The sequence below is a fragment of the Aquarana catesbeiana genome, linkage group LG02 (genome assembly GCF_042186555.1).
Source record: "Aquarana catesbeiana isolate 2022-GZ linkage group LG02, ASM4218655v1, whole genome shotgun sequence".
Classification (NCBI taxonomy): Eukaryota; Metazoa; Chordata; class Amphibia; order Anura; family Ranidae; genus Aquarana; species Aquarana catesbeiana.
Genome location: NC_133325.1, coordinates 763,717,100 through 763,729,889, shown reverse-complemented (window position 1 = coordinate 763,729,889; position 12,790 = coordinate 763,717,100). Strand labels below are relative to the sequence as shown.

The 12,790-nt window shown below is 41.4% G+C and overlaps 1 protein-coding gene across 2 annotated transcripts in view; it reads left to right on the top strand.

Moving 5' to 3' along the window:
• Positions 1-2,380, top strand: part of LOC141129291 (beta-1,3-galactosyltransferase 5-like) — a 108,038-nt gene extending 105,658 nt beyond the window's left edge. For both annotated transcript variants that reach the window (XM_073617232.1, XM_073617233.1), the window contains exon 2: positions 225-2,380. In XM_073617232.1, coding sequence (XP_073473333.1) covers positions 225-1,172 — 948 coding nt within the window. In that variant the 3' untranslated portion in view covers positions 1,173-2,380. The remainder of the gene's footprint in view (positions 1-224) is intronic.
• The last annotated feature ends 10,410 nt before the right edge of the window (positions 2,381-12,790 follow it).

Genomic DNA, 12,790 nt, shown 5'->3' with positions numbered 1-12,790 from the left:
TACTTTCCGTTCCCACTGTATATATCTATATATTTATATATACACAGTATATAATTGGTTCGGGGTTTGGATATGCTTTAAGCATAGACCTGTATAAATATTTTTAATATTTTCACACTTTAAGTGTATTGGATTCCATTTTTTTTCTATGCACTATATTAATGATTAGTTCTTATTGTATAATTAATAATGTTATTGACACCATTTCTCAATTTTTTCCCCAGATGCCTCGGAAAAGGGTGGTTTTTGTGGCACTCCTGTTTTTTCCTTGTTTGGGTATGTTTGGGTTCTTCATCACGAACTATGAGTCTGACTTGTGCCTTTATTGCTTCCACAAACCTGAAAACAGTTTTTCCATTAAAACTGACTATAAAAAGAACCACTTCATGAAGTTGCCTGAATCAAACTGCAAACAAAACCCTCCATTTCTGGTGCTCCTGGTGACTACAGCACATGAACAGATAGAGGCGCGAATGGCAATCCGCAAAACGTGGGGGAAAGAGCAACTCATTCAGGGAAAGCGAGTGGTGACCTTCTTTCTTCTTGGTACGAACCCCAGTAAACTCGACAGTTTATCCGAAGAGTTGAACACCTACAAAGACATTATTCAAAAAGATTTTGTAGACACGTATTACAACTTGACCATAAAAACTTTAATGGGTTTAGACTGGATTGCGAATCATTGCCCTCAGACCCACTATGTAATGAAAACGGATGCAGACATGTTTGTCAATACCTATTACCTTGTAGAACTTCTGCTGCGTAAAAATCAGACTTCAAACTTCTTCACAGGGTTCCTAAAGCCAGAAGACGCCCCTATACGTAATGCCTTTAGCAAGTGGTACATAAGTAGAAAGGAGTATGATGGTGAGAAATACCCCCCCTTTTGTTCAGGTACAGGCTATGTGCTCTCAGTAGATGTTGCCCAAAGGATTTTCAACATCTCATCTTCTATACCATTTTTTAAACTTGAGGATGTGTACATAGGAATGTGTCTGGAGAGGTTGAAGATCTCATTACAGGAGCTACACACTAAGCCTATATTTTTTGCTTCTAAGCTATCATTCTCTTTGTGTACTTTTCAGAACCTTGTGACATCTCATGAAGTCAAACCACAGGAAATAGTCCTCTACTGGGAAGCCTTACACAATGCACAAGATGAACAATGTTGAGGAACCTACAGAGATGTTTCCAGCTGTTCCGTACTTGAAATATTTTGCAGGGAAACTGTGAAATGTTTCCATCTAAATAGGTGGACAGTTCAACGATTTACAGACAACTCATTCACTTTGACCTTAGGATCAAGGATAGTGTGAAACCTTGAGCCCTTGATAATATAAGCTGTCCATAGACAGACCTATTGTTTTGAAAGATAATGCAATAGATTATTGTTCTGTTTGGTGAATGTCTACGGCAATGCCTACCCTTAAAGCCAGCCCTAGTCAACCTAGCTGGTTTTAGGTAAGAGCTTAGAGGACAGCTAGCACCTGAACTATTTTACACCACAGGGGCCCGTGGCCCCTGCCTGCAAAAGGCAGTTCATTGAGGCCTGGCTGGGGCAGTGTCAGGCCTACCCATGTGGTGCTAGCTGGTCTGGAGGAGTGATAGTCTGCAGCAAATGAAGTTCTGGAGGAGGAACAGTGTGCAGCAAGGGAAGTGCTGGAGAGAAGATTAAGGTGTATGTACAGGGAGTGTAAATAGTAGTCCCAATTGATTGTTCTGCAATCCACAACTGATTGAGCTACAATTCACAATTGTTTGTTCTAAAATCCTGGGCATCCCATAATTCCCTAATACCCATCCAAGATGAATCCCCTCAATAAAACAAAACAAAACAAGCTATGGACTGGTCTGTGTTACTGAATGACTGTAAGATGGACATCGGGCAGGGCAGAGTGACGGGTGAACCACAACTTTCAGCAACCCCTACGGGGACATGGCTACATTTGGGGGCATCGTCTGCGATCACCTGTCACAGTTAACCTGCCAGCTGTTGCCCCTAGCAACCAGGATCGATCGGGCCAGGGAACTGTGTTTTGTTTCAACACCAGTGAGAAAATAACTTGGGGAAAGGTCTTATGTGCTCTACCTAGTACTAGTGCTACATGTTTATTGGTACATTAAGGCTAGGTTCTCACTGATGTGGTGCAATTACAATGAGTTTTTTACATATACATTGATTTTGCTGCCTTAGAAAAATATTTTTCCATAAATATATGTATTGATTATATCTTTGTTTTTGAAATTAGGATATTCCTTTTTGCCTCCAAGAATACAAAGTCCGGAAGAAGCAAATAACGTGAAATGCGTCAACCTCTTGGGCTATGTTTGGGCAAAATAACAATAGTTGAATAGCATACAGTGCATTGAAAAAGTATTCATACCCCTTGACATTTTCCACATTTTGTCATGTTACAACCAAAAACGTAAATGTATTTTATTAGGATGTTATGTGATAGACCAACACAAAGTGGCACATAATTGTGAAGTGGAAGGGAAATGATAAATGATTTTCAAAATTTTTTACAAATAAATATCTGAAAAGTGTGGCGTGCATTTGTATTCAGCCCCGTTTACTCTGATACCCCTAACTAAAATCTGCTGGAACTAATTGCCTTCAGAAGTCACCTAATTAGTAAATAGAGTCCACCTGTGTGTAATTTAATCTCAGTATAAATTCAGCTATTTTGTGAAGCCCTCAGAGGTTTGTTAGAGAACCTTAGTGAGCAAACAGCATCATGAAGGCCAAGAACACACCAGACAGGTCAGGGATAAAGTTGTGGACATGCAGGGTTAGGTTATAAAGAAAATATCCCAAGCTTTGACCATCTCACGGAGCACTGTTCAATCCATCACCCGAAAATGGAAAGAGTATGGCACAACTGCAAACCTACCCAGACATGGCCGTCCACCTAAACTGACAGGCCAAGGAGAGCATTAATCAGAGAAGCAGCCAAGAGGCCCATGGTAACTCTGGAGGAGCTGCAGAGATCCACAGCTCAGGTGGGAGAATCTGTCCACAGGACAACTATTAGTTGTGCTCTCCACAAATCTGGCCTTTATGGAAGAGTGACAAGAAGAAAGACATTGTTGAAAGAAAGCCATAAGAAGTCCCGTTTGCAGTTTGTGAGAAGCCATGTGGGGGACACAGCAAACATGTGGAAGAAGGTGCTCTGGTCAGATGAAGTCAAAATTGAACATTTTGGCCTAAAAGCAAAACACTATGTGTGGCAGAAAACTAACACTGTACATCATCCTGAACACACCAGCCCCACCGTGAAACATGGTGGTGGCAGCATCATTTTGTGGGGATGCTTTTCTTCAGCAGGGACAGGGAGGCTGGTTAGAGTTGATGGAAAGAAGGATGGAGCCAAATACAGGACAATCTTAGAAGAAAAACTGTTAAGAGTCTGCAAAAGACTTGAGACTGGGGCGGAGGTTCACCTTCCAGCAGGACAATGACCCTAAACATACAGCCAGAGCTACAATAAAATTATTTAGATCAAAGCATATTCATGTGTTAGAAAAGTCCAGACCTAAATCCAATTGAGAATCTGTGGCAAGACTTGAAAATTGCTGTTCACAGACACTCTCCATCCAATCTGAAAGAGCTTGAGCTATTTTGCAAAGAAGAATGGGCAAAAATGTCCCTCTCTAGATGTGCAAAACTGGTAGAGACATCCCCAAAAAGACTTTCAGCTGTGATTGCAGTGAAAGCTGGTTCTACAAAGTATTGACTCAGGGGGGCTGAATACAAACGTACCCCACACTTTTCACATATTTATTTGTTAAAAATGTTGAAAACCATTTATCATTTTCCTTCCACTTCACAATTATGTGCCACTTTGTGTTGGTCTATCACATAAAATCCCAATAAAATACATTTACGTTTTTGGTTGTAACATGACAAAATGTGGAAAATGTCAAGGGGTATGAATATTTTTTCAACGCACTGTATGCTTTTCAACTATTGTTATTTTGCCCAAACATAGCCTAGAATATGAATACTTTTTCAAGGCACTGTATGTGGTTCACAAGGGTCCACCATTTTGAATATTTTAATCTGTGATGTTTTAAAATTTGTAATAAACTTTATGTAAACTTTTTATTAACTTATGTGTTCTTCCTCTCTGCATCGGTAGATTCCAATCATTACCTGGGTTTTGTTTTTGTACAATTTATGGATGTGGCACGTCAATAGCAGCTGTAGTTATTTGTATATGTTCAGTGAGGAAATCGAAACCCATCCTATACCAGACAAATCTAAGAAATCTGTTGATTAGAATACAGTTCATTGAGATATGTTATTGTAAAACTATACTCTGAATTTTTTTTTTAAGCAGATGTCACCTGATGGGCATGTATAGCAAGCACATTTTTTTTTTACATTTGTTATCCTGTGTCAAGAGTGTAGCTATAGCAAAGCAAACCATGTAACTGCCAGAGCTGTCTGCCTACACAGTGACTTATACAGGTAGCTGCAACAGCACTAGGCAAATACATTAGAATTAAATGACGTTTTGGAAACTCTGTACGATCATTATGAGAAGTTACTTTTGAGATGGAGATTAAAGAGACTGAGGATGGTTTCGCTATGAGACCCCATCAGATTAAAGAGACTGAGGCTGGTTTCGCTATGAGACCCCATCAGATATTGTGAAGGCCCTCTCCTGTACTCATAAAGACTCTTTAGGAAGGCTCTTCTAAATGCTTTTTGTATCCCAAAAGACTGCCATGACAATGCCTTGAGAGGGGTTTTTTGTTTCTGCAACCTTTCCAAAAGTTTTCAAATAAAGTCAGTCTTACAGCAAACCTGTCGACATTTTAGAGTGAACCTCTACCGAGCAATTAAATGCTGATCTAGTGCTGGTCAGTGGGTGCGAAAAGTAGAGCTCTACTGAGCAATTACAATTGCATTTTCGTTGGGTACTTATCTGTTATCTAAAGGGTGTAAATACCTTTCCTAAGGGGAAATTCTGATCCATGCTCCTTCTAGTGCTGGTCATAGGTGGGAGGAGTGGTCCTCTACTGAGTAATTACAATTGCAATTTTGTTGGGTATTTATCTGGTATTGAAGGGTGTAAATACCTTTCCTGCAGGAAATTCTGATCCATGCTACTTCTATTGCTGGTCGTAGGTGTGAAGAGTGGACCTCTACTGAGAAATTACAATTGCATTTTCGTTAGGTACTTATCTGGTATCTAAAGGGTGCAAATACCTTTTTTGGAGGAAGTGCTGATCCATGCTCCTTTCCAGTGCTGGTCAAAGGTGCGAAGAGTGGACCTCTACTGAGCAATTACAATTGCAATTTTGTTGGGTAGTTACGTGGTATCTAAAAGATGTAACTACCTTTCCTGGAGGAATTGCTGGTCTATGCTCCTTCTAGTGCTGGTCAGTTGGTCATAGGTGGGAAGAATATACAGTACCTCTACTGAGCAATTACAATTGCAGATTTCGTTGGGTACTTGCGTGGTATCTGAAAGGTGTAAATACGTTTCTTGGAAGAAATGCTGTTCCATGCTCCTTTCCAGTGCTGGTCATAGGGGCGAACAGTGGACCTCTACTGAGCAATTCCAATTGCATTTTCATTGGGTACTTATCTGGAATCTCAAGAGTGTAAATACCTTTCCTGGAGGAAATGCAGTTCCATGCTCCTTCCAGTGGTGATCATAGCTGGGAAGAGTGGACCTCTACTGAGCAATTACAATTGTGGGGTACTTATCTGGTATGTGAAGGGTGTAAATACCTCTTCTGGAGGAATTGCTGTTCCATGCTCCTTCCAGTGCTGATCATAGCTGCAAATGCCTAGGTGCTTGGTTATGTGATCTCTGCCACAGGGGAGGATTGGCCCATTTGAAATCTGACAGCACCAAAGGTCATGTGACAAACTGCAAAGGGTTTTAGCCATGCCACCAGCCTCAGAAGGAGCCTGGAGCAACATTATTCTCCAGGGAAAGAAAATATTTCATCCCTTCTGTTTCTTTTTCTTTTTCCCACCAACACTACTGACATAAGTCTAATTTTTGAATAATCCATAGTTCAAGCTTCAAATCAATGATACTCCCAAATGTGCTTCCACGAAAATCCAAATCCTCTTGTGTGAGTCTGGGAAGCATCCCATGCTACAATGTAACAGAGACCTTGACTTCTTCAACTGTGTGGACATATTATAGCTGTCAATGGAAGGGGGGAGTCAGATCTGTTACTGCTCCCTTTGACTTGTGACAATCGTAAAGTAGGCTTTAGACTTTAGGCGTTCGGTTTAGCCCCCCTCTTCCCTATGTAACTTTTTTTAGCACTTACATCCAGCAGTTTAGGGGGAAGGGAGCATAGTGAATAAGCAGACCGTGTCACTGAGGTGCAAGATTTGCTTTAAGCACCAGTGTACATTGGCTCCTAACATGCATTTGCCACGCATTTACATTGTGTTTACCATGTATTCTTATTGACTTTTATAGAGGAATAAAAGCAAAGCAAAAACTGAGCAAACATTGACTGTTCTAAAAAGCCTAAATACACCCTAGGGTAGTGAAAAAGTTGTATTTGCTGTCTAAAAATTTGCACTAAGCAAGTATTATTCAGATATTACATTTACAGCTTTGACACTGAAATTGGAGACTGCAGTTTCATTGCCCTCTTGTGGCCAATTATGATATAGCATTGAAACAATATTTTTTTTTCTCATTACTGATTTGGGGTAGTAATTTAGATTTTATTTTTAATTCAACCTGATATTTATATTCTTACATATTTGATATTTCTTTTTTTTACCATGGTGTTAGTTTTTTTTTTTTTCATATTCAGGTTTGAATTATTTTGAAGGCACATGTCTTTCATAGTTGCCATGTGTTATTGAACTTGCTGGATGCTAGAGGGCTCTCTGCATTCCAAGACCCAGCACTAAAATCTAATACTGTCCTGACCTCTGCCCAGTGATGTTAGTATAGTCCTGGCCTGGGGTCATTGGAGAGAGAAGAAGCCAGGACCTTGTAAGCAACAGTGAACACCACTGAAAGGAGGGGTTTAAATTAACTGGCAATGCAGATCAGGGGAATTTATTTAGGTCACACTGACCACTATTGAAGGGGGATTTAATGTCAGTGCCACTGGCCACCAGTTAAAGGGGGGGGTTGATATTCCTTCCACTGACGCCAATCAAAGGGGGTAAATATGACTGTCATTAACCTCCAGGTATGGGGTTGATGTTACTGCCACAGGAAGATTTTATTTTAGTTTTTACTGACATCAGTGCTGGGGGTGTATGTTGTGGACAATCATACCAGTGCTGGAGATTATTATTGCATCTATTGACATTAATGCTGGGAGTTATTATTCTGTCCACTGGCACTAATGCTGGGGGTTATTATTCTGTCTACCAGCATTAGTGCTGGGGGTTATTATTCTGTCCACTGGCACTAATGCTGGGGGTTATTATTCTGTCCACTGGCACTAATGCTGGGGGTTATTATTCTGTCCACTGGCACTAATGCTGGGGGTTATTATTCTGTCTACCAGCACTAATGCTGGGGGTTATTATTCTGTCCACTGGCACTAATGCTGGGGGTTATTATTCTGTCTACCAGCACTAATGCTGGGGGTTATTATTCTGTCCACTGGCACTAATGCTGGGGGTTATTATTCTGTCTACCAGCACTAATGCTGGGGGTTATTATTCTGTCCACTGGCACTAATGCTGGGGGTTATTATTCTGTCTACCAGCACTAATGCTGGGAGTTATTATTCTGTCCATGGGCACTAATGCTGGGGGTTATTATTCTGTCCACTGGCACTAATGCTGGGGGTTATTATTCTGTCTACCGGTACTAATACTTGGGACTATTATTCTGTCTACCGGCACTAATGCTGGGGGTTATTATTCTGACCACTGGCACTAATGCTGGGGGTTATTATTCTGTCCACTGGCACTAATGCTGGGGGTTATTATTCTGTCCACTGGCACTAATGCTGGGGGCTATTATTCTGTCTACCGGCACTAATGCTGGGGGTTATTATTCTGTCCACTGGCACTAATGCTGGGGGTTATTATTCTGTCTACCGGTACTAATGCTGGGGGTTATTATTCTGTCTACCGGCACTGATGCTGGGGGTTATTATTCTGTCCACTGGCACTAATGCTGGGGGCTATTATTCTGTCTACCGGCACTAATGCTGGGGGTTATTATTCTGATCACTGGCACTAATGCTGGGGGTTATTACTCTGTCCACTGGCACTAATGCTGGGGGTTATTACTCTGTCCGCTGGCATTAATGCTGGGGGTTATTACTCTGTCCACTGGCATTAATGCTGGGGGTTATTACTCTATCCACTGGCACTAATGCTGGGGGTTATTATTCTGTCCACTGGCACTAATGCTGGGGGTTATTATTCTGTCTACCGGTACTAATACTTGGGACTATTATTCTGTCTAACGGCACTAATGCTGGGGGTTATTATTCTGACCACTGGCACTAATGCTGGGGGTTATTATTCTGTCCACTGGCACTAATGCTGGGGGTTATTATTCTGTCCACTGGCACTAATGCTGGGGGTTATTATTCTGTCTACCGGCACTAATGCTGGGGGTTATTATTCTGTCCACTGGCACTAATGCTGGGGGTTATTATTCTGTCTACCGGTACTAATGCTGGGGGTTATTATTCTGTCCACTGGCACTAATGCTGGGGGTTATTACTCTGTCCGCTGGCATTAATGCTGGGGGTTATTACTCTGTCCACTGGCATTAATGCTGGGGGTTATTACTCTATCCACTGGCACTAATGCTGGGGGTTATTATTCTGTCCACTGGCACTAATGCTGGGTTTTTTTAGTTTACTTATTTATACAGGTACTTATATAGCACTGACAATTTATACAATTTTTTACATATATTTTTTACATTCACACATACACACCCTGCCTTCAAGGAGCTTACAATCTAAACGCCCTAACTCATATTCATACTTACATATACAGTACTAGGGCCAATTACCCTCCCAGCATGTCTTTAGAGTGTGGGAGGAAACTGGAGTACCCAGGGGAAACCCACGCAGGCACAGGGAGAACATGCAAACTCCAGGCAGGTAGTGTCCTGATTGGGATTTGAACTGACACCTCTAGTGCTGCTCAGTGGATGTGTTAACCACTGTGTTGCCTGGTATTGGACCAACAGTCCACCTGTTGAGTTAAAGCTTGTTGTTTTGATGCACATTGGATATATTTGGCTGATTTAAACTCAGTTCAGTTGGGCTTTAAAAAAGGGAAGAGTGAGAACCTCTTCATGTTTTTTTTCTATTTTGTGTCCCCATTGGGGAGATTTCGCTTCACGTCCTATCAAGGTGATGGGTGTCAGACACAACAGGAAATTAAGAGAAATCTCCCTAGCAGGGACAGAGCCAGCATCACAAAAGATGTTTCCACTCTATCCCATAAAAAAGGGTTTTAAGTGGATTTGGGTTTCAATTAACATTAACACATCAAAACGTGCTAAGGTTACTTCCAGTTAAGCAATCACATGCAAATGCATCTTACAAACAAATGAATCTTCATTTTTTTATGCAGCACTGTTATTTATAACCTGTCTCTAACAGTTAAAAAAAATAGAGATCTCAGATGCATACATGTGCAAACACACAGTAACTGAAAGCTACAAATTACTTATCAGGAGACTGTAAAATGTGGTCCTGGTCCAATTCAGCATCAAAGAATCAACTATCCATCATACATCACAGTGAAATGATCGACAGAAAGTTTACCTGGAATTTACTTCCTTTACTAAGCTTAAATGCTGATGTTGGATGTACTTTTATATGTGTTTATAATCTTTTTTTTAAAAAACTTTTGTACTCATTGCGTCCACAATGTTCACTTTGTAAAGCATACTTAGGCTCAAGATCAGCACTGTCTTCATGCGTAAAAGCACTTTCTGTAAGGCTCCATTCACGCTTGTGGGACTTGTCATGCAACTTTGGACATCAAGTTCACATGACAATGACAAGTCGTTCCCCATGTTCTCCAATGATAACCATTCATATACACTATATTGTGAAAAGTTTTAGGACCCCTGCCTTTACACTCACATTGATTTTAATGGCATCCCAGTCTTAGTCTGTAGGGTTCAACATTGAGTTGGCCCACCCTTTGCAGCTATAACAGCTTCAACTCTTCTGGCAAGGCTGTCCACAAGGTTCAGGAATGTGTCTATGGGAATGTTTGACCATTCTTCCAGAAGAGCATTTGTGAGGTCAGGCACTGATGTTGGACGAGAAGGCCTGGCTTGCAGTCTCCACTCTAATTCATCCCAAAGGTTTTCTTTTGGGTTGAGGTTAGAACCAGTCAAGTTCCTCCACCCCAACCTCACTCATCCATGTCTTTATGGACCTTGCTTTGTGCACTGGTCCAAATCATTTGGTGGAGGAGGGGGTGGGGGGGCGATTATAGTGTGGGCTTGTTTTTCAGGTGTTGGGCTTGGCCCCTTAGTTCAAGTGAAGGGAACTCTTAAAGCGGAGTTCCACCCAAAAGTGGAACATCCGCTCATTGTACTCCTCCCCCCCACCGGTGCCACATTTGGCACCTTTCGGGGGGGGGGGGGGGCAGCATACCTTTCTTTCACAGGTATGCTTTTCCCACTTCCGGGAGCCTCAGCCGCGGGTATTGACGCCACGGCTGGGGCTCGCTCCTTACCCCTCCTCCTCCCCCTGTGGCCGGGCCAGTAGGAGAGAGGAGCAGAGCCTCGTGCATGCGCAGTAGGGTTCCTGGCGTGAAGCCGAAAGACTACACTGTTGGGTTCCCTTACTGGCCATGGAGGCGGCATGCACCCGACATGGAAACATCAACTGTGGTGCCGACATTGCTGGACTCCAGGACAGGTAAGTGTCTGATCATTAAAAGTCAGCAGCTGCAGTATGTGCAGTTGCTGGCTTTTAATTTTTGCAGCGGTGGGCGGACCTCCGTTTTAAGGCGTCAGCATACCAAGACATTTTGTACAATTTCATGCTCCCAACTTTGTGGGAACAGTTTGGGGATGGCCCCTTCCTGTTCCAACATGACTGCACACCAGTGCACTAAGCAAGGTCCATAAGGACATGGATGAATGAGCGAACCCTATAGACTAAGACTGGGATGCCATTAAAGTTCATGTGTGTGTGAAGGCAGGCGTCCCAATACTTTTAGCAATATAGTGTATGTGCGACTTAAAGTTGCAGCGACTTCAAAGCAGTTCATGCAACTTGAGGGCCATAGACTTCAATTCAACAGTTGTCCTTTATCAATGGTCAAAACCAAAGTCGTACGTCGCACTCCAAAGTCAGCGCAACTTTGGAGTCATACAAGTGAATGGAGCCTTAAACTAACCAATCCAGCTGGCCCTATCCCTGCTTGGTGAAAGGAAGAGAGTGCGACCATCCTGTGAGACACACCTTGACGTCTGTGTAATCTGATCTCCCTGACATTCAGGTCTGTTATACATGGCTATAAAATTAAATGCAGCTCTTGTTTGGAGCGCACCACTTTCTTACTGTATGTGGTCAATGTGAAAAATTCATCTGTAAGAATTCATATGTACATGACAAAAATAATAAAATATGTTTTGAATGTTTATTTGTTGGTACTGAACATACTACTAATATAAAAAGAAAAAAAATTCCTTTAGATCTCCTGCACACAGGATATTTTTACAGCTGCTCCTAGGGACGTCTGATGTTTTTAATTTTTTTCTCTGCCTTTACCACTTAAGGACCGGAAGATTTTCCCCCTTAATGACCACACCATTTTTTGCGATACGTCACTGCGTCATTTTAACTGACAATTGCGCGGTCATGCGACGTTGCACCCAAACAAAATTGACAACCTTTTTTTCCCACATATAGAGCTTTCTTTTGGTGGTATTTGATCACCTCTGCAGTTTTTATTTTTTGCACTATAAACAAAAAAAATAGCGACAATTTTAAAAAAAAAACAACATTTTTTACTTTTTGCTATAACAAATATCCCCCCCCAAAAATGTAAAATTCTTCATCAGTTTAGGCCGATGATATCTATTCTTCTACATATAAAATAGTTATGGGGTATTCCTGCGCTATCGTGAACGGGGTTAGGGAGAAAGGAGGAGGGGAACCCAATCTCAATAAACAAGGAAAAGCAGCCTACACCGAATGGGGTACAGCCTGTCCCCAGTTAAAAAGAAGTGAAATAGAATGTGGTGCTGCGCTAATCCCAATGAGATAGGCGTGTATTGGCTCTGTACTCGTGAGTATCTTATAGTGCACCCAAATTCAATCTTTGCAACTGTAACAGAGCAGTGGAAAGATGACCTAATGTGACAGTTGTATAAATTATGTGCTGATGGTGTATATGATCAAATAGTCGTAGTATAGATACACAATAAATACTAGTAAATATACCGTGCAAAGTGATTAGTGCTTGAACATCATGATAGCAAACATAAATATATGAGTGAATAAATATAACATGAATAAAAATAGCAGCTGGCTCAAACTATCAACAGTCGCCAACTAGCTTAACCACTTCAATACCAGGCACTTAGACACCTTCCCGCCCAGACCAATTTTCAGCTTTCAGCGCTGTCGCAATTTGAATGACAATTGCGCGGTCATGCTACACTGTACCCAAACAAATTTTTTATCATTTTGTTCCCACAAATAGAGCTTTCTTTTGGTGGTATTTGATCACCTCTGCGGTTTTTATTTTTTGCGCAACAAATAAAAAAAGACCGAAAATTTTGAAAAAAAAAAAGTTTTTCTTTGTTTCTGTTAAAACTTTTTGTAAATAAGT